This window comes from Tenrec ecaudatus, chromosome 4 (genome assembly GCF_050624435.1).
Source record: "Tenrec ecaudatus isolate mTenEca1 chromosome 4, mTenEca1.hap1, whole genome shotgun sequence".
In the NCBI taxonomy this organism is placed as follows: Eukaryota; Metazoa; Chordata; class Mammalia; order Afrosoricida; family Tenrecidae; genus Tenrec; species Tenrec ecaudatus.
In genome coordinates this window covers 8,499,846-8,522,033 of record NC_134533.1, presented here as the reverse complement: position 1 = coordinate 8,522,033, position 22,188 = coordinate 8,499,846, and the positions used below count along the sequence as shown (strand labels likewise).

The following is a 22,188-nucleotide window of genomic DNA, read 5'->3' as shown; positions in this document are numbered from 1 at the left end:
GCGGCAGACAGGACGGGGATCCCCGGGGAGGGCCCTGCGGGCGGTAGGCACACACTCCCTGGGCACCCACACCTCTCCTGCCCCCTTCACGGGGGGCCTCGGGCCAGCCCCCAAATCCTCCCTGTCAACCCCGCTCCCCAGGGCCCCCCGGTCCTCAGGACCACCTTCTCAGCCCCTCCCCTGCCCCCTTCACTGGGGCCTCCAGACCTTGGAGCCATCTTCTGCTCCTCCCTGGCCCCCGCCACTCACCAGAACCTGCAGATCTCAGTGGCAGCTCCCAGCTCCTCCTTGCCCACCCCCAGACTCATCAGGGCTTCCAGAACTCAGGGCCGCCCCCAGTTACTCCTCCGGCACCCACTCACCAGGAACCCCAAACCATGGCCCACCCCCACGCAGAGTCCTCACTAGGCTCCCCAACACAGAAACACACAGCACACCCCAATCCACTCACACCCAGGCTTACACATGTAGAGTCAGTCACCAGTGCAGTCACTCACACACACACACACACACACACACACACACACAGCAGAACTTGCCACCAACACCCCCTAAATGTCACGCCAACATTTACACACAGTCGCACCCACACAAGGACACATAGCAGCTGCAGCGCCAGACACCCACAGGGCGCTCAGGGACTGTGGCCGGCCAGCCAGCCGGGAGGTGGGCTCAGCAACCAGGCCTCCCCAACTACACCCCTCGTGGGAAGGAAAGCGACCCCCCGTGGGGGCCATGCGGCAGGCGGGCGGTGGGGGGGCACGGGGATGGGGGTTGGGCACGGGGTGGAGAGAGGAAGACAGCGAGACACGGTGTTAGTGGGGCAGTGGAGCGCTTTGGGGGGACTGGACGCTATCCCTGATGGGAAAAGACCATTCATGCCATGCAAGATGTGGGGGTGACGGAACCAGGGGCCCTCAGGAGGAGGGGAGGGCGGGTGGTACCTCTCCCCTGGCAGCCAGCGTGGGACACCCCCCCCAAAAAAAAAAAACCAACCCTGGTGTCCATTTCGAATCTGAATGAGGTCTCGAGGGACCTGAGGCAGGTCTGCATCTCTGCAGAAGCCCCCAGTAATGTCACCGCCCACCGCCTGGGACCCTAGCCCGCCGGCTGCCACAGGAGGTCTCAGCCCACCCCCCAGCCCCCGGGGCGCCCAAGGGGCTGACAGTGAGCAGAGGCGCAGCGTGTCATGGGATGGTGTTTTCCATGGATTTTCAGGAGACCAAGAAAGAAAGAAAACCAGACGGGAAGGGAAAAAAAAGCAAGGGAGGAAGGGGGCGTGGGGTGGGGGGGCGCAGTACAGAAAGGAAGGGACAAAAGGACAAAAGAAAGCCAATCATCGCCGCCTGTGGCAGCGGGGCCGCCCTGCCGGAGCCAGAGTCCGGCTGCCTGAGGGCAGCACGGGCCATATTCCTGGACGGATGGCCATTCATTTGTCTTTCGACTTTGAGTTTGGGCCAAAAAGCAAAAAAAAAAAGAGGAAAACGGAAAGAGAAAGAAGCGACATCGGAAGAGTATCCAGGAGGTGGGGGAGGGAGGGGAGAGAAAAGAAAAGGGGAAAATATATATATATTTTTTTTTTTTTTGGAGGGTGAAGGAGCCAAAGAAACCAAAATGAAAGGGGGAAGAGGAACAAAAAGGGGCGAATCGAACAGTTAAAAAAACCCACGGCAAACCAAACGGTTAAGACAATTAGAGTGATATCTACCAGATAATGCAGTTTGTTTACCATAGCGTGTCCAATCCCTGCGTGCTTCACCGGAGAGGGGGAAGGGGCCAAAACCAAACCAAACAACAGAGACGACAACAAAAGAACGGAACAGAAAGAAAAGAAACACAATGACCAACCGTGAGCCTCGCGGAGGAAGCCGGCTAGAGACACGCAGCTCTGTCCGCCCGTCCATCTGACGTCTCCCGTCAGATGACCAACCCCCGCAGCCCCACCCCCCACACACACACCCCGGGGCACCCCGAGTCTTTTGTGGTTTTGTCTTTGCTAAATTCAAAAAAATAATAATAAAAGAAAAAAGATTAACTTATAATGAGAGGGAGAAAGAAAACACAGACACGAACTTGAGCCCCTTCTCCCCCACCCTCTGGAGTGAGTCCTCTGTGCCCCCCACCCCACCCACCCCCAAACCCTGCCGGAGATGAGCTCGCTGTGGAGAAGGGGACAGTTAGGGACCTGGGTTAGTAAGGGCAAAGGAACCGGACGACTTAAAGATGGCCGACATTGCGCGAATGAGACAGAAAGGTTAGTTGGGGTCCTCACTCATACCTGGCCCCACCTGGCCCTGCCCCCGCCCTTCGCCCCACTGGGTTATAAGCGTGTTAGTAACACACACAGAGTGGGCAACGGGGTTTCCGACAGAGGGAGGGGGGGAGGCAGGGGGTTAAGAAGCAGACCCGGTATTAGTAAGTTCCTTCAGCTGAAATGTGATAGGGGGGACAAGGGAGGGGAAGGGGGAGTGAGAAGGAGGCGGGTGGCTGACGGGTCAGCCTGGGCTGGGGTTCCTGGGGTCACTGGCTGGTGAGGGGCCAGTGGGCGCTCAGGCTGAGAGCAAGTGGCCCAGGCCCTGAGTGGCAATGAGGAGAGGCCAGGGGCAAGGGGTCCCAATCAGAGCACCGGGAATGGGGGTGAGGGGGCAGGGGTGGGTGAGGCAAATAGATCCAGGGGCTGGATGGGGGTGCGGGGAGGGGCTGTGCCCCTCTTTCTTCTTCTCTTCCTTGAGAAAGGCAGAATGAGAGACAGCCCTCTGTGGGAGGCCGCCAGCTGGCCGCAGGGTCATTCCCATGCCCCCCCTTCCCTACCCCTCCCTCCTCCCAACCCTCCCTCCCTCCCTCCCCTTCTCCATCCCCACTCCTCCCCCACCTCCCACCCCTGCCCCTTTCCTACACTATCCCCCTCATCCCATTTCTCCCCCCTCCTCCTCCCCCACCCCCTCTCCTCCTGTCCCACTCCACCTCCAGGCTGCCCAACTTGGCTTTCTCAAGGCCACCATTCCCAGATTCCTTCTGGCTCAGTCTCTACCTGGGGGCAGTTGTCTCTCTCACAGTTAGGTGACCCCCCCCCCAAGGCTGTGAGAGCATCACTCCCTCCTCCACACACCCAAAGACCCCTGAGCCTCCACCAGACACACACCCCCACAAAGGCTCGAGGAGGCCCTCCTGACCCTACCATTGCCGACTCCTCCAAAACTGGGCTCACGCCTCCTGTGCGGCTTCCCAAAGACCCCCCCCACCGCCCCCCAGTGAGGGTCAACGCTCCTGTGCTCTCCTCCTCCTTGCCAAACCAGGGGGCACCCTGCTCTCAGGGGAGGGAACGCCACCGGGACAGGACGGAGGCCACTTCCTCGAAGCACAGGGGCTGGAGGGACAAGGCCGCCGGGCGCTCAGGAGCGTGGCTCAGCCAGGGGAGGTTGTGTAGGACCGAGCTGCACGCACGCACGCACGAGAAATTATCCTAACCAGTGGGCAGAGAGCTAATTCAGTAAGACAATTAATAAGCGCCTTGTATAATTAAAAATAACAGAATTCAATATTTAGCTGCTGGGGAAAGTCCTGAGCAAACCAGTAATAATAATTAGTGATCGGGAGGCAGTGGGCACAGCGGGAGGCGAGGCAGGGGCAGGGCTGGGCGCCAGGGGAGAGGGTTCCTGCGCCAGCCTGCCGGGACCCTCCTGAAAGGAGGGAGCCTACTAGTTAGGAAAGGGAACAGTTGGTTCCGGGCAGCAGCTAAACCGCCTGCACTCAAGCAGGGAAGGCTTGTGTCCGGAATCCCCGGGTGTGGAACCAGGCAGGAGGAGGCCATGGGAAGTCAGAGTTCAGTCCCTGCATCCTGCCAAAGGGGCCCATCAGGCCAAGCCCTGCGGGAGAGCTTCCGAGAGAACCTTGTCCTCCCGGCCAGTGGGGCCTCTGGTGCACCCAGGAGCCTGGGTCTCCCCCAGTGCCGGGTTCCGGTGAGCTGAGGCTGCAGGCCCGCCCAATGACCCACAGCGCAGAAACGGCCAGGGGGTCCTAGAGCCTAGGAGCGGAGCGAGGGGCTCCGAGCCACCGTGGAGGGGAAGAGGCAGTCACGATAGCAACCTGCCACGGCCAAGAACCAAGAGCTTCGGGCAAGACGACCCCCTCTCCACCCTGACCTCCAAGGGCACCTCCAGCCCTTCAAGAAAACCCAGGAGGAGAGCGACACCGTGACGGAGCATGTAGGCCACCCCTGCGGGACTTGGCCACGAGAAGGTCAAGACAAGAGGGGCCAGGACCACCTAGACACACCAGTCGAACGCTCCGGCGTGTTCAAGTTCCGGGGACTTCTCATCCGCAAGGTGGACTACGGCCCCACCTGGGCCCCCGGCCCAACCCGCCCCTCCTCCCCCGGCACTCTCCATCAATGACACTAACATGGCCTCCATGCCCGCCGCTTCCTAACGGTAAAGTGGTCCACCGGACGCCGCGTCCGAGAACGGAAGATCACTCCCACTCTCCTCCAACCTGGAAGTCAGCTTCTCCCAGCCCTGTGTCCGGCGTCCCCGTCCCGTGGTGTCCCGTGTCGTCCTCCGGTCCATGTCGTTCTAAGGAAACTCGTGAGCCTACTGAGGCTGTTTCCTGGTCAGCAAAACAAGGCTTCCTTAAAACCTCGCCTCACCAAACTGTTTGGATCATCAGGTGAGGTTCGGAAAAGGCACGCGAGCTGCGGTCCCTGGGCTTGAACTCGCTGACTGGCCGCGGATGCTGCAACCATGGAGACAGACAGTGGGGGAGGTCTTCTGATCCTGGGTCCCCCAGGAGGACCAGAGGTCGATGAGCTCTAGTCCACTCTGCCCAAGAAAGAGCCCGAAAGAACTGGGAAAACAACTGGACAACCTCCTTCCAGGAGCGGCCACGCAGAACCCGAGAGAAGAAACACAACACAAACACTGATGGCCCGGGCAGAACGAGCCGGGGCTGGAGCAAGAGTCCCCAGAATGAAGGGAAGCTGGCTAGCGGGAGGGGCAGAGAAAGGCTGGCTTCCTAGAGGAAGCTGGCAGTGAAGCCGGGCCTGCAGGGTGGAAAGGAATACTCCTGACAAGGAGGACGATACCCCTCCCAGGCTCAGCCAGCCTGGAGCCCCAAGTGTCTAGAATGGGGACGCTTTTAGAGAGTAAAGTGGTTCGTGGATCTCAGGAGTGGGCAGGTAGGGGACAGAGGACCCCATGTCTGGGGAATCAAGACTTCTGTCTGGTGTTACGGAGATTTCTGCAGGTTGATAAAGGTGTCAGTCAGGCCTGGTGTCAACTTGGGTGGGCCAGGATTCCCAGTACTGTGGCAGTACGGTCTCCCCCATCAGGTGCAGGTCACAAGCCTGATGATGTCACCTTGGGGTGTGGCCTATTTCAAATCTATAAATAGGCTGTGGTGCACCGGCTCTCTTCTTCTTCCTGCTGGCCTGGATCCTGCAACTGGCTCCTTGGGACTCAGGCCAGTGGCCTGTCATGCTGCCTGTCTTGGCTCGGCCTTGGTAGACTCTGCTCCCACCAGCTGTGGTCTTCTTCCTGCTTGGCCTCCGGCCTCCCGGCGCCAGCAGCCACGCTGAGTTGGGACACTCGGCCGGCTTTAACATCGGAGACATGGCCTCGAAGCAGGCTGGACGTAAGCACTTGTCTGGACACAGACGTCGGCTGCCGTCACGTCGACCCCGACCCCTGGTGACTGACCCCCATGGGCAGAAGCGGACATGCTCCCTGGGGGCCCCTCTGAGTCACCCCTCTCTGGGTGGGTAGCAGTAACGAAGCAAGTTAATGCAACAGATCAGTCGGGACTCCCCAGGTGTGCCACCCAGGGGCACATGATCTAGTGGCCACTGCTTTTTTTAATTTCTTAAAACTTGCTGTCCCTTTCCAGAAGAGAAGCTGACTCGGCGAGGCTTCTGTAGGTAGCCAAACAGCTCTGGGCGGAGGAGGGCGTGGGTCTCCGGGGAGAATGAGGAGGACGTGGGCCTGGCTGGGAGAGCCCCTCGGTCCTACGACAGGGAGGCAGATCAGCCCCGACGGTAGGAGGGAGGGACCCTGAATGGCTGATTGTGCGGGTCGGTGGACGCCAGCCTCTAGGCCCCAGGAGTCCCAAGAAACGTCTGCCCTTGGGAGCTGGCAGGCGTGAGCCCCTGTGCAGTGCTGGGAGCCAGCTGGCCTGCCCTGGGGTGCTGGCTGAGGATGGCTCAAGGCGGTGTGGGGTGAGGAGAGGCTGGGATTGAATGGAGGGCTCAGGGGGTCCTGGGGGGGACCCACAAAGATCTCCTGGAGGGCCTTGGAGGTCACAACGGCATCAAGGAAGGTGGCAGCAAGGTGCTGCCATCATCTCAGGCCTCCCAGCTAGGTTCTAGAAGCTTCTAGATCAATGGTTCTCAACCTGTGGGTCTCGACCCCTTTGGCAGTTGAACGACCCTTTCACAGGGGTCGCCCGATTCAAAACAAGCAAAATGACAGTGATGAAGTAGCAACGAAAATAATTGTATAGTTGGGGGGTCCCCACCCCATGAGGAGCTGTAGGAAAGGGCCGCGGCGTGAGGAAGGTGGAGATCCGCTGCTCTAGGTACGATGATGCTGCACAGGGCTCGCTGTGCAAACTCACCCGAGGGCCACTTTCCCCGTCAGGAACAGGGCTCCTCCGTCGCTGCCCTCGTGAGGATTCTGGTTAAAAATGCAATCAGGGTGGGGCTGTGCTACTCTCCACCCACCAGCCTGAGATCTTCCCGCATTCGGCTCATTGCATGTGCTGCGTGAGTCTGAAGAGGAATTCACGGGCTGGTATCGGGCGTGTGGGCCATCACCGGACGTATGGACTTGACTTGGACTGGGCACTGGCCTGGGATGTTTTCTGGATGTACAGTTCCTCTTTATGTAAGCTCTCCCTTAAACACCTATGAGTGTCTATGGATTTGTCTCTCTAGTCCACCTGGACGAACACATGTGGGGTTTTCACTGGCTGATTTCTGGAACTGGGTCCCCAGCTTGTGGTCCTGCTTTGTCTCAGTGAGCAGGCTCTGGTGAAGTCAAACCCGGGTCTCTTCCCTGGAAGGCATGGAGTCTACCACAGACCCCAGAGGCGACAGGACTCAGCCAGCCCTCCAAGAAGCGGAAGAAAGGTGAGGCTCTCTACTCTCGGGATCCCACCGGGCCGCTTCTACCCTGTCCTACACGGTCGCTCTGGGGCCCAGTGGGCTCGATGGCGATGAGTGTGATTTGCGTCTGAGAAGCGTCCACTCAGAGGCGCCTTGGAAGAGAGGCCTAGAGACTGATTTCCGGAATACGAGCCATTAAAATGTCCAAGGAGCAGCTTGGAGGGGTAGGGCTGTGGCTTCACGGGGTACCCGAGCTAACGTGTTGAGTGCTTCCGATACACCTCCCCGGTGGTTGCCTAGGGCCTGGGGTCTTAAAAGCTTGACAGTGTCCGTCCAAGACACCACAGCTGGCCTCTGTTCCTGGGGTAACGGAGGAAGGAGGAGAACTAGGAACAAGAGGGGACTGCAGAGCAGGTGGCCGAGGGCTCCCAGGACCGCGGGCCCCTTTGCCAGGAGACTGGATGGTGCCCAGCTGCCCCGGCTGAACATTTCAAACAAAGCCTCTACAGAAAAGTCTCCTTCAAAGGGGGCAGGGGGGAGGGGGCGCACAACACAAACCAGAATTTCAAATTCTCACAGCCTCCAGGCTTCCTGCCGCCATGGAGGGTGGGTGAACCTGGGAGACAATCTCGCTGAATCCATCTTTAACCTTAAACCAAACATGTCCCCTAAAGCCTTCTTTAAGCCAAACAATAGTTCAGCCTAACGTGGGGGGGGCGGGGCAGGGGGCAGCGGGGCGGTCTTGAGCATTATGGTCTTTTGAGGATTATCTACAATAGAAAGGTCACTGCCTTCGAGTCGACACCGACTCACAGCAAGCCTGCAGGACAGGGTAGAGCAGCCCTTGAGGGCCCCCGAGACTGGACTCGACCCGTTATGGGAACAGAAAGCCCCGTCTTTCTCCCCAGGAGCGGCTGAGGTTTCAGACAGCTGACCTTGCAGTTCACAGCCTGGATGCGTCAACAGTCCTCCAGGGGGGCTCCTAGCATCTACGACAGATGGGATCAAGTTGATATCGGACACTCGAAAGGTTGGATGAGCACCTGGCGGGGAGGAAGCGTGTATGTTGGGGGGTGGGGGGGTAGCCAAGGAGGGTGGAAATGGTCGCACAACCCACGGCCTAGTGTCACCCTCACGGAGCTATCTGTCCACAGAGGAACTGCTGCACTGTCGCAAGAGCAAGAACAAAATTAGCAAAAACTGAACAACAAAACCGCAAGCCAGGCACACAGAGCATGGTTCCACCCTGACACATACGAGGTCACCCTGCGTCAGGTTGACTCCAGGGCACCCCGTGGCTGCACCGTCACCCTTGGGTGGCTTTGCCCTGTCCGCTCTGACCCAGGCCTCTGCCTTCCCCTGAAGCCTCAGTGCCGCCAGGGGACCAGGGACTGCGTCATCAAGCTCCCCAGGGTGGCCAGCACTGGACGCACAACACACGTGAGCTGGCCAAACAAAGCCAGGACAGGGACTCTGGCAGGACCAGGTGACAAGGTTGTTCCTGGGGAGGGGACAAGGGCAGGCTGCACCAAAGTCCCAGTCTCCCCACCAAATGGAAGTCCCATGCGTAGGATGCACCCCAGTCTGCTCTAATCAGCATGATAGGATGTGGCCCAACCAGGAGGGGCTGTCTTGGGTAGGAGTGCCCCACCCCCCCTGCCCCAGCATCTCCTGGCTGGGATCTCAAGGAGCCGTGGGCCGGGGAGGAGCAGCGGTTGTGTCGCTGCCCGCAGTTCTGGGGGGCAGGATCACCATGAGATCCCCGCTCCATAGCGGGTATGAGAAGAAGACGCATGGTAGGGTGGGGAGGTGTCACCAGAGTCCCCACCCACCACCCGTGAGCTACCAGGTGGGAGGAAGAGGAGGTGATAAACGGAAGACTGGCCCCCACACAACCAGGGCCAGGAAGCTCGGCAGAACATGAGAGGCTGCTTCTAGACAGCAGCAATAGAGCCTGAGAGGCCAGGGCTGGTCAGTGTCTGTGGGCCAGGCGGACGCCAGGGCTGACACTGCAGTCCTGGCCCTGCCCCAGCTCCTAGACCGTGCCCCCTAGAAAGAAGGGTCAGCCGTACCGGGCGCACCGGAGAAGCAGGGGTCCAGGAGCAGAGGGCAAGGTGGGTGGTGGAAGCAGGAGGTGCCACGGGACACAGCTGTCTGCCCAGCTCGGAAAGAAGGTGCAGGCTTGGACCTGGCTTGGGGCAGGAAGTTCACGGGGCTGCGAACAAGCTTCTGTTAAGAGGTGGCCCTGCCACAGTGGCCATTCTGGGCCTGGGGAACAGGGAGGGGTCTCACCAAGCGGACGAGGCAAAGTTCACAGCAGCTACGCCTGGGGAAGCAGGGGAGCAGGAGAGGGGGCTGAGCCAAGGGCACCCAGACAGAGGCCCAGCGGCTTTCCTGTGAACATCTGAGTAGGCAGGCCCAGGAGCCAGGGGGTTCGTCATGGTGCTGGGGGAGTCGAGGGGACACTGGGCTCCCGGCAATGGGAAGGAGTGTCCTGCCAGAGGAAGCAAGACCCTCATCCTCTTCAGTCCTGCTTCCTCCCCCTGGCCTGCTCTTTCTCCATCAGACCCTGACCCATCTGCCTCCCCCCCCACCCCTCATGCCCTCCTCCTCCATCAGAGCCTGATCCAACTGACCCACCCAGCTCCATGACCCCATGCCCTTGTCGTCCATCAGACCTGGACCATCCCTGCCTCTCCCCCACCACACCCTGCTCCTCCTCCATCAGATCCTGACCCACCTGATTTGCCTGCCTCTCCCCCTAGAGCAGCCCCCACACACACCTCTGGCTTTCACGGATGCCTTCCTGTCCCACCAGGCCAGAGTCCACACCGGCCCTCACCACAGCCCCAGGACCCACCCCTCAGGTGCTTTCTCTCTTTTCCCACCTTCCCTCCTGCCCCACCCCCAGCCACCCGCAGCTGTGCCCAGACCACCCCCCTTCGCCCTGGGCTCCTGCAGCTGGACCTGTCTACCGGCACCTGCTGCGTGGGAGGCCACCGCCCCACTGCAGGTGGGCGCCCCCAGCCCAAAGCCTGAGCCTTCCCACTACCCTCCCTCCAGGCCCCGCCCCGCCCCTTCCTGGACCCGCCCTCCCAGTTCCGTCCCGCCCTTCGCAGCCCCGCCCCTCTCGGCCTAGCCCCGCCCCTCCTGGGCTCGCCCCGCCCCATGGACCCGCCCTTCCCGGTCAGGCCCCGCCCCCTCCGGGGCCCGCCCCTCTCGGCCTAGTCCCGCCCCTCCTGGACTCGCCCCGCCCTGGGACCCGCCCTTCCCGGTCCGGCCCCGCCCCTCTCGGCCTAGCCCCGCCCCCTCCGGGGCCCGGCCCCCTACCTGGCGCAGGTTTCGGGTGACCCGGACGTCGTGCCAGGCGTTGTCGTTGAACTTGCCGTTGACGGGCTCCACGAGGGCCTCGAAGGCCCCCGAGCCGAGGTTGATGACCAGCCAGACGGCGCCGCTCTTGAGGGAGAGGTTGACGTAGTCGGCCGACTTGCCCGTGTGCAGCATCAGCCCGTTGCGCTGCAGCGTGCGGAAGGCCAGCGTGATCTCGTCCGTGCTGCTCTGGATCGGGTTGTGCGACAGGTCGTAGCAGAAGAACTCGTTGCCTTTGAAGGTCGCCACAAACTCCTCCTTGCCTGGACGCGGCCGTGGGGGGCGAGGAGAGAGGGCTGAGTGCGGGGCTCACACAGACCCCTCCGCCCCCGGCTGGGCCTGGCCGGCCAGCGGGGACCCACCCACTTCCCAGCCAGGAGGCGGCTAAGCCTTGGACTTCACCCTGACAGCTGATGGTTAAGCTGCCCGGGGGCCACGAAACCCCCTGTCGACGCCGCCTCTGGAAACCAAGGGACACAGGAGACACCACACACACACACCACACACACACACACACACACACACACACACACACACGCCACACGCCACCCCCCACCCCCCTGAAGAGCCCAGTCTCTTCCCAGTACCCGGGCAGCAGGGCCCTCTCTGTAGACATGGGCTTGTTGAGAAGCGAGGGGCTGGGAGGAGTTAGGCGTGTGGGAGGCAGGGGGGGGGAGGCACGAACATCCACCGGTTGGGACTGGTGGAGCTGACACCAGTGGCACCTTGCCAGCTAGCACACCCTCCCCACCTGCCCCACAAACCTGTGCCCACAGCGCCCATTGCCCCAGGTGGGGACCCTCAGGGATCAGTGCACAAGAGCAGGTCTGGCTCTGGGCTGTGGGTGGAAGCCTGTGTGTGAATGTGTGTGTGTGTGTGTGTGTGTGCAAGCCCATATGTGTTGAATGAGTGTGTGTGTATGTGCAAGTATGAGTGTGTGTATGTGAGCAAAGGGAGTGTAGGCGTGAGCAGGGGTGCGTCTGAATGTGAGTAGGTCTGTGTATGGGTGAGTGAGCATGTCTGCGTGTGCGTAGGTGTATACATACCTGTATATACGTGTGCATGAGCACATGTACATCTGAGTGTGTGTGCATAAATGTATGTGGGGTGAGTCAGCAAGTGTGAGTAGGTGTGTGCACACGTGTGAGTGAGCATGTGTATACATCATGTCTGAGTGTGTTGTGTACACAGATGTACATGAGATGAGTGTGTGCATGGGTGGATGAGCGTCAGCAAGTATGAACATACATGAGCGTAAGTGTGAGCTAGCATGTGTGAATGAGCATGTGTCTGTGCATGTACCTATATATACGTGTGCATAAGCCCATGTACATCCGAGTGCGTGCACATAAATGTACGTGGTATGAGTCAGCAAGCGTGTGTGTGAGTGAGCATATGTATGTCTGAGTGTTGTGTACACATGGGGGTGGGAATAGGTGTGTATACATACATGCATGAGTATGTGTGGGTGAGTACATGTATGCCTGTGTGTAAGGTATGTAGACACATGTAGGAACTGAGTGTGTGAGCAAGTGTGTATATCTGAGTGGGTACATAGATGTAGGTGGGGTTGTACATGTGTGAGCGCATTATTTATGTCTTAGTATGTGGGTGGGTAAATAGGCTGTATGTACATGTGAGTATGTAAGTGTGAGTGACCATGTGAGCATGTGTATGTCTGTGTGTGAGTGTGAGCAGGTATGTGTGTATACATGTAAGCAAGTGTGAATGCATGAGTGATGTATGTATGTATGAGCGTGTGTGTTCATAGAGGTATGTGGGGGCACTGAGCACTTTTAGAGAATGAGTCAGCATTACAGGCAGTTGGGGTCCCCTGACCACCCCTTCCCTGCACAGGGAAGAAAAAGGGCGAGCAGTTGGCAGGGACCAGAGGGCCTGGACGCCGCCTGTGGGGGGGGGGTGCAGGTGGTGCCGCCTCCCTCAGAAGGGGCGACGCAGGGGCAGGCGCTGGGTGAAGGGTCTCTAAGAGCCACCGCCAGCTCTGCAGTGCAGGGTCCTGAGGACGTGCTGTGGCCAGGCTGGCAATGCCAGGCTTCTGTCCCTCGGGGAGCCCACCGGGCAGCAGGGAGGGGGCCTCTGGGCGCACACACTGAGACCCTCACACAGCCCTGTTCTCCCCTCTGGGCAGGCTGCCCGCAGACAGCTGCTGCCTCAGAGCCTGGCACTCTGCTCCCTGCAGATGGCCAGCCTGGTTTTCTGAGGCCACAGGGCAGCGAGTGGGTGGGTGGGAGGAGGTGACCAGGGGGGTGGGGGTGGGAGACAGTTGGAACCTGTCCCCCATCCACCAGGTGAAGACCCAGAAGACAAAGGGGAGGCAAGCAAGGGAAGGGGGGTGAGGCGGGCCAGGTGGGGGAAGGTAGGCGAGGAAGGAGGGGGCCATTAGGTGGTGCTGAGAGCAATGACAGGGCTGAGGGAGAAGCAGCAGGCCCTGAGGGGACAGGTCTGGGTGACGATAAAAGGGAGGGCCAGGAAAGGGGGCACAAGGACCTCTAGGGAAGAAAAACCAAGGCCTTGGGGGCGGGGAAAGGGGTGGGCTTCCTGTTTCCATAGCAACCCAGCAGTCTGCCCAGGCCCAGACAGAGCCAGGGGGCTGAAGGACCAGGCGAGGATGGCGTTTGACCTTGGATTTGCCCGAGCCTCCCTCCCAGCAGCCAGGCCTCCCCTCCCACTCCCTCACCTTCTGCAGTCAAAGGAAATCTTATGAAAGAGAGGCTGGGGTGGAGAAAAGGGGCGAACCGGGCGGCCACTGCATGAAGGAACAAAAGGGGAGAGAGAAGCAGCGAGGAGGGGCCGAGCCCGGACCGCCCGCCAGCTGCCAAGGCAGAGGGAAACCAGGTCGCTCCGGACTCCCCTCCTGGGGCCACCTGGGAGAGGAGCCACAGAGACCAGGCAGAGGCGGATGGAGGCAGGAGTCAGGCAGCCTGGAGAACTTGAGGAGGGGTGGAGAGGAGACAGACAAGAAAGTGGGGAAACGTGTGTGCCAGGAAACTGTGTGTGTGTGTGCGCGCGCACGTGCGTGTAAAAGCATGAACCAGAAGAGAAGATGTGGGATGAACAAGACCTGAGCACCAGGGGGCGCTCTCCCCCGACTCGCCAAGAGCGGTTGGACCATGAAGGCCAAGCCCTCAGCCCAGGAGCGGATTCTTGACTCACAGCATCCCTGCAGGGCAGAGTACACCTGCCCAGCCCCCTCAGGGTGTCCCAGGCTGTCACTGTGACAGGAGCACACTGCTACCTCGCTGGTGGATTTGAACCCCCTGACGGCTCAGTCCACGGCTGACGGCTCACCCACTCCACCAGCAGAGATTTGCTGAAGCAATTAAAAATCCCATTGCCCCAGGCAGGGGAAGACAGGCAGACACCTGTGGACCTCCCGCAATGGGCAGTCCCCATAAAAGTTCCACGTCCTGACTGGAGGGCCCGTTACAGTGGCCCTGGGTCCCTAAGTGCTGTGGGGAACCAGGCTGGCCACCTCCTTTCCAGACCCAGATCTTTCAGGAAGGGTCTCCACTTTCCCATCTCTCACGGGGTCCAGCTGTCTGTTCTGCCTGGTAACACCTTGTGCCGATCCCTGGAGAGGAGTTCGGTGTGAGGCCAGGCCCTGGGCACAGTGCTGGCTCCCCAGGGGCAGCTTCCGGACCTCGGCCAGAGGGCAACAGCCCAAGGCTCCGTTTCTCCTCTAACCGTGGGCCTCTAGCCCACAGGCCGCTGAGGGCACCAAGGAAGACCCGAGCTGGGGGTCCAGCCTCGGTCCAGCAGCTCCAAGGCCTATGCCTGTCTCCCGGAAGAGGGACAACCGGCTCAACCCTCTGAGCACAGTCTGCATCTCCACTGTCTTCCGCCGTGGCACGCACTGTCACCGAGGATGGGTTACCAATGAGGCCCTTGAGAACAGAAGCTCCTCAACCACAGGACAGAAATGTCCTGAGCACACACACACACAGGGGGGTGGAGCGGGGGGGCGCGCAAAGGCCAGAACCCAAGCCTAGTCTCGAGGCCTGCAGCATGGGGGGTGGGGGGTGCAGTAACCGGGCAGTGTGGATGCAGAGGGTCCAGGGCTGGGATGGCAGTGGAGCGCGCGTGCAGGAGGAAGATGAGGGAGGGGGTCTTGGGGTGGACGGCCCAGCTGCTTTCTTTAAGAGTCAGCGGAAAGAGACACCAAGTGGCTGGAGGAGGGGCCGGGGCCTGGCGGCAATCCCAGCAGACAGAACAGCCTGTCCGGGAGCAGGGAGCTAGGACTCCGTGGTCCCAGGGCTTGGCGCCTAATGAAGTGTCTGGTGCGCTTGGTTGCTCAACTGGCCTGACCCTTCAGAGGAGAGAGGCTCTCTTAAGAGTGGAAGAAGGAATTTGAAACCTAGAGGCGGGGACGGCTGACAGGCCACCTGCCAGTGCTGGGCCCGTCTACATCCTCTCCGTACAGGGCCAGACATGCCCGTGAGGGCAGGGAGGGCTAACCTAGGTGCTACACCAACACATTCAAAAGACTAATGCCCACAGCACCAACTAGAGGCCCCCCTGGACAGGACGGCTCTCCGGCTTGCAGAATTGGATGACCCCGGGGTGGAAGGGAACCCCACTGCCCAATCATTCCACCTTCAGGGAAGCTGAGCCCCCTCTGGAGAGAAAGCCCCTCTGGTTCAAGAAAGCCCTCAGGACAGGGAGCTCTGGGGAGGCAGTGGTGGTCAGAATCCTCGTGCCAGTGCTAGGGACAGGACCCTTGGTGTAAGCCCCCCCAGTTCCCATGGGCCTGAGGGGGTCCCACCTTGCTGGCTAGCCTGCTGGGAACTGGGGGATGGGATAGGCAGGGCTCTCTGGGGAGCATGGGGTCACTGACCTTTTGTCGGCTGGTGCACCTCGCCGGCTCCTCCTCTCCCGGCCCCCCCCTCGGAGAACAGTAAGGACCCTACTGGAGAAGCAGAATTGGGGAATCAGGCACAGGGGCCATGGGGCCCATCCCACCCCCGCCATGAGATGATGGCGGGCCCTGGAGGTACGGCCTTTGTGCCGTGGGACCTCCAGCAAAGGATCCAGGTGACACAAGCTAGGGAGCAGCTGCCCCCTAGACCCATCAGCCCCCAGGGGTTGGAGGGAGGGCTCGCTGGGGTTCCAGCTCCCCATCTGACTGGTGCAGCCCAGCTCTAGACTCCAAGGGCCCTGAGCCTCACGTGGGGCCCACTGCCCTCCCCCTCCAAAGGCTAGCAGGCAGTCTTTGGCAGGACCAGAGCTCACGGCTCCTCAGCAGCCTCACCAGCCCACCTGACACCCCCACGCTCCACACACCACACACCAACCCTGTGTGTCCTCTCCCTGAGAAGGGCAGGCACAGCCAGGGGCAGCTCATCCTGGGTGGGGAAGCCCCTGTTTGGGAATTGCTTCTCCTTCCTCAACACCCAGACCTCCCCCGCCCTCTCGGCACCCCATTTCCCTAAGGGCACATGGGTCCCAGGCAGCCTCCGTGGGGTAGCAACAGGGGGAGGGCACTCACATAGGGAGCAAAGCTGCCCCTCTGGACGCTCGCTCTAATCCCAGCCCAGGACATCCCCACCCACAGTCAGACCGCATCATCTTGGCTGTGGGCTGTTGGGGCAGCTCTGGGAGAGCCTTGGGGCCTTCCTCCATGACAAAGGTGAGCACCCTCCAACTCCCCCAGAACAGGAACCTGAGAGGCCAGAAGAGTATGAGGACTCCCGACTTGGGACTTCCTGTTTGCAGGCCCCTGCCAGACTCCCTGCACCCCACCTATGTGAGTGTTCCCCACGTGACACCCTCCCCCCACCAAGCTTTCCATCCTCCTCCCGTGCCCCCCCACCCTCCCGCCTACAGGCCAAGGAGCCCTGTCTGTCCCTCTGGGGCACCAACAGAGGACTGAGCTAGGCAGGCTGAGCGGCGAGTGACTAGGGACATGGCCGGCCAGCCACCTGAGATCATTGAGATCTTGAGTGGGGGGCATGGGAGGGCCAGGGCAGGGTGGGGCATGGGAGGGCCAGGGCAGGGTGGGGCACCCAGTCAGGGGTCTGTTCCGGTTTGCTCCGGTCAGGGCTGGTGGAGGGGAGCCAACCCCTACGCCAGCAGTCTCCCCATCCAGCCATGGCCCTGTCGCTCTGCACCCCATGTCCTCATCTGTCCTACGGGATTCCAAGGGCCCAGGCAGGATGTAGGGGGGAGCCATCCTGCCCCTTCGCCCCTGCACCCCCTTTCCCCTCCTTGTTCCCCTAGGGGCGGGCGGGGCTTCGCTCTCTTCCCTGGGTTCACGGAAAGAAAGAATGCTCAGAATGAGTGGCAGGAGCGAGTGAGAACACAGAACAGCCACGCCACCAGGAGCACGCGTGCGCCAAGGACGATGGAGACAGGCGGGCCTTCGAACATCGCGTGATGTCAGAAACCAAGGTGAGATGAGGGAAAGGGGCCAGAGGTGGGGGGCAGCACGAACAAGGACACACACCCCTACCCCCGCCCCCGCCCCCCCAAATAACAAAACCCCGAAATGGCAGAGGAAAAAGGTGGGGAGGGAAGGGAGGAGGCGGGCAGGTGGCAGAGGGCCCAGGAGGGGCGGGGGACAGGGCGGTGCGTCTTGGGGGGGGGTCGTAGGAGGGGCGGGGCGGAGGGGGGGACAGAAAATCCAAGCGTTCAGGTTGAGAACCATCCACATCCAAGTCAAACCAAAACTTCAGACCATACCTTCGCTGTTTAACGTCAGGTGAGCTGGACCTTGGAAAGGGGGAAGGAGAAAAGAGACAGAAAGAAAAGAGAGAGAGAAAAAGAAAGAAAAAAAAAGAGGGAAGAAACAAAGAAAACACGAGTCATCAAAATCAGCCAGAGAGGGGGGAGGAACCAAAAAAAGAAAAAACGAAGCTTTCTTTGCCACAATTTAAAAGCCCTTTTTAACTTGTGACAGGCATCGGGGACCCCAGCCTGAAGCTGAGGGGAGGGCCGATGCCGAGACAGAGGGGAGAGAGAGAGAGAGACCAGGGGCGCCAGAGAGGGGGTGTGGGGGGGACAGGCCGAGCCAGAGGACTGGGCAGGAGGCGCTGTGGTGGGGGCTGGGGGGGAAGGGGGAGATTTTGGTTTCTTTTTTTTTCTTCTTGCCGGAAAAAAAAAAAAAAGGAAAAGGTAGGCCTGAGACTGGGGGAGCGGGAGGGGGGCCTGCTTTTTCCTTTTTCTTTTTTTCTTTTTTTTTTTCTTCCGGGAGGCGGAGAGAAAAAAAAACGGTCAACGAGAAAAACGATTCAGATGGAGAAGAAAAGAAAACAGACACAAACTATAAGCCACCTGGGGAGAGAGAGAGTGTCCTGTTAGCACGGGCAGGACTGCCCACCACCCACCTCCTGCGCTCCCCTACACCCTGGCAGGGAGTGGGGAGGGGCGGCCCTATGGGAGGTAGGCCCTGCCCAAGGCTGGAGGGCTTGGACAACACCTGCTCAGTTCTAGCCCCTCCCACAAGCTGTGTGGGGCCTGCTGCAGGGCCCCCACCACAATTGCCCCATGCCCCCCCAAGAGCAAAACGCCTTCGCCCCATGGGCTGTGGTTCCCACTGCCTGAGTTTGGGAAGCAGAGTTCCGGGCCTTCCTTCAGCTCCACGGGTCCCCACTCAGCTTCCCAGCACCCCACCCTGGCGTCCACAGACAGACAGACGGGCGCTGGCTCCACATGAGGTGCCCTGGCAGAGACAGGGCCTAGGTCCCCCTCCCCCTGCCCCTCACAGCCAGAGACAGTTCTCCCTCATAAGGGACCCTCGAGGGCAAGCGACAGCTGACAGCTGCCCGTGTGGGCTTAATCTTTACCAGACGCCGGGGAAGGCCCATCTTTCTCCCAAGGAACAGCTGCTGGTGGTGTCGAACTGCCAACCTTGAGGTGAGCAGCCCAATGCAAAACCAACCACCGGGCCTCCAAGGCTCCTGCAAGCCTCCTGCATGGAAGGTGGGGTACCATCCAGGGAGGAGTCACCGGCCCCCGGAACTTGAGGTCTCCCAGAAGGAGGGCCAAAGAAGACTCCCAAGTGCCTCCATCCTGAATTGGAGCCACCTTTCCCTGGCCAGAACCTCTCAGAAGCGATCCCACAGCTGAATTTCTAAAGCCAGCGGCCCAAGTCCTATGTCCGAGACAGCAGATGAGAGCAGGCGGGTGTCGGCACCTAGGATGACCAGGGCCCTGAAGGAACCTGTCGGCCCCAGCTAGAGCCTCTTCAGTCCCAGGGGGTGGGATCTGGCCGCTGGACCAGTTCCCCAGAGGGCACCCACCAAGGATGGCTCACTCTGGAAGTTGGCACACAGGCCCCAGAGCGAGGCAGGGATCGCCAGCCTTATGCCCCATCCCCCTACAATGTCGGCCCACCGGCTCAGGAAGGGGCCGCTGACACCTTTGTTTGGCTCAGAAGTCTCAAGGTTGAAGCGGCAGAGAGCATCAGTGGGGAGGCTGCTGGCCAGAATGACAGGGGCAGAGGAGGGCATGGTGGGGTCCAAGGCTGGGCCGTGGGAAAACGTGGGCGGATGGCTCCCACAGCCCTCTTCTGCCCACCCCTGGCTCTGAGGGCAGTTGGGGGAGGGGTCAGCTGGACCCAGGCCAGCTCCTAGGCCTCATCTAGAACACAGACATTTGGACTGAGTCTTGATCTGGCGCTGAGCGCCCGCTGCCCCGGCTCTTCCCCAGGACCTCCCAGCATCCGAGCCATACCCGCTAAATCCAGGACCCAGAGGGCAAGCCCACATCCAGTGGCCGCTCAAAATCTGGCCTTCGTCCCACCCCCGGCCGCCCTGTCCCACCTCAGGCCCTTGCTGGATATCGCAGGCGGAGAGCACTACAGGCCAGAGTCACCTCATTAGCATGCGGTACTCTCCCTCCGTCGCCACAGCAACCAGCTGCTGGGCTCCCTCAGGCATGACGGCACCAGCCAGCTTGGTGCAGGAAACCACTTCCCTCTGTGCTGTGGGCCTGGCTGAGGCTGCCCCCCAAAGCCCAGCTGCCGTCCATCTGAGAGCACCCCACTTCAGACCCCGGAGGGAGCCCAAATGCAGTGGGGGCTTTCTTAAACAGCCCCCCCATCCATGTGCCTGTGGCATCAGCCCTAGGAAGCCAAGAGTGGCGGTGGGTGGCACTGCCAAGGGCTGCTTCTGGGTCTCGTCTTCCTGCCAGGGGGGCTCGGCAGGGGAAGGGCAGGGGGACTGGGGCCCCAGGAGGAGCTAGACCTGAGGCAGTGGCGAGGGTGGGATTTCAGGGCCAAAAGCCCCAGTGCCTGGCAAACCCACTGCCCACCAGACCCATGGCCATTTGGTTACACTCACACGCAAACTCTTACACTCTCACACAAGCACTCACATACACACATACTCATACACAAACTCTCACACATTCACTGGCACATGCACACACCTACACAAGCTCACACGCACTCACACTCATGCATGCACACACGTACTCACACGTACATGTACTCACACATGCACGCTAACACGAGCACTCATGCACACATGTATTCACACACTCACACATTCACAGACACATCCACACACCTACACAAACTCTGCATTCACTCACACTAATGTGTGCACACACGTACTCACACATATGCACACATGCACTCACAAGCGCACACATATTCACACATGCACACACCTACACAAGCTCACGTATGCACGCACTCACACACACACATGCACTCACAGGCACGTACTCACACACACATGCACTCACACACATGCACTCACAAGCACACATATTCACACATGCACACACCTACACAAGCTCACATACACACGCACTCACACACACACGTGCACTCACAGGCATGTACTCTCACATACACATGCACTCACAAGCACACATATTCACACATGCACACACCTACACAAGCTCACGCATGCACGCACTCACATGCACTCACAGGCACGTACTCTCACACACACATGCACTCACACACACAGGTACTCACGCACACACATATTCACACATGCACACACCTACACAAGCTCACGTATGCACGCACTCACACGCACATGCACTTACACGCACGTACTCACATGCGCACACATGCATTCACACAAAACTCTCACTCTCACACATTCACTGACACATGCACATGCCCACACAAGCTCTCACACACTCACTCATTGATGCACACATCTACTCACACGCATCCACATGCACACATGGACTAACATGAGCACATGTACTCACACATGCACTCCCACATGCACACATGTACTCATGGACATGCGGCACATGTACACACACGCACTCACACGATCACACATGTACTCACCCATGCACACGTGTGCGCATTCACTCACACATTCACACACATACATGTACTCGTGCAATGCACACACATACACACTTGCACGCACATATCCATACCCCAGCTCTCATGCACTCACAGGCACACACGAGCACTCACATACACTGGTGAATGCAATCCACACACAAGCTCACACTTGCACTCACATGCCGTCTACGCTCACAACTTCCACCCTCATGTTTTCACTCACATGTGCATACTCATCTAAACACCATACCCTCACATGCTATCAAATATGCAACCCCACACCTGCACTCACACATGCACACTCCCATATGTACCCCATGTTCACCTTACACACTCACCCTCATACTCATACTTTCATCACACAGGGACACACCCCTGCAGTCACACAAAGACACACACAACACAACACAACCTCAGACACACCCACACAGTCACTAACGACACACTATTGCATAGTCGGCTAGATCTCTTTCTGCACACGTCCCCAGAACCCAGCTGGCCCACTGCCTGTCTGGCTGCAAGCTTCGGAAAGAATTGTCTCCTTTCCTCCCCCCACCCCATCTCCAGGTTACTGTACCCCTACCCCTGCTGTCCTGACCCCCCTCAGCCTCTGCAGCCCTACCTACCCTCACCCCTGGCCCACCCTCCCCTGCACCCCATCTCCCTGCACTGGGACATCCTTCCCTTTGTTCCCGAGCAGACGTGACATCAGGAGCAAAGTAAAAGTCACCTCATCGCTAAATCTTATCTGCAGCCCTCAGAAGGCCGCGTCCACCAGACGGCAGCCGCCCACCCACCCTGACACAAAGGTAAGCACTCACACAGTGCCGGGGGGACGAGGGGGTGTTATCACAGCGCAACAGGCGCAGGAGTGCCACACACACACACACACACACACAGAGGCAGAGGCCTACAGAGACCCATGACCACACAGGACAAATGGCCTCGAATGACGGGTGGACCCAGAGGTGTGAAACACACACACACACACACACACACACACACACACACACGGCTGGGGATGCCCTGGAAAGAGGATAGCCACACTGTGGAGCCCACAGGGGATGACAGGCCCCTGTGCCCACTCAGGCCAAGTCCCCTTTTCTTTCCCGCTGGGGAGCCCCGTCTCCTGGGGCTCCCAGCATGGGCCTGGTAAGGCCGCTCCCACTTCCAAGTTTCCAAGAGAAGAGAACAAGGGGGCAGGGGTGACAGCTGTAGTCCCCTCTCAACTTCTCCTGCCGCCCTTCGCCAGCTCTGACTGCCCCAGAGAAGGAAGGACAGCAGAGCGGACGGTCCAGGGACAGACAGAGACCCGTAGAGGCTGGGCTGCACAGTGACCAAGCAAGATTCCCCGAGGGGGTCCCCAGGATGGAGCCCCCAAGGAAGAGAGAATTTAAAGGGGCACAGGTGGGGGAGAGTGCTGATGGAGAGACACAGCAAAGGG

At 60.0% G+C, this 22,188-nt stretch overlaps 1 protein-coding gene across 20 annotated transcripts in view; it reads right to left on the bottom strand.

Annotated features, from left to right (window-relative positions):
- Positions 1-22,188, bottom strand: part of NRXN2 (neurexin 2) — a 114,286-nt gene that overhangs the window by 65,064 nt on the left and 27,034 nt on the right. For 7 of the 20 annotated variants that reach the window (XM_075545497.1, XM_075545506.1, XM_075545507.1 and 4 more), the window contains 4 exons: positions 17,165-17,194; positions 15,321-15,392; positions 10,427-10,728; positions 1,730-1,753 (listed from right to left, as the gene is read on the bottom strand). In XM_075545497.1, the coding sequence (XP_075401612.1) occupies positions 1,730-1,753; positions 10,427-10,728; positions 15,321-15,392; positions 17,165-17,194 (428 nt within the window). The remainder of the gene's footprint in view (positions 1-1,729; positions 1,754-10,426; positions 10,729-15,320; positions 15,393-17,164; positions 17,195-22,188) is intronic. The other 13 variants (XM_075545499.1, XM_075545501.1, XM_075545509.1 and 10 more) reach the window with 5 other exon arrangements.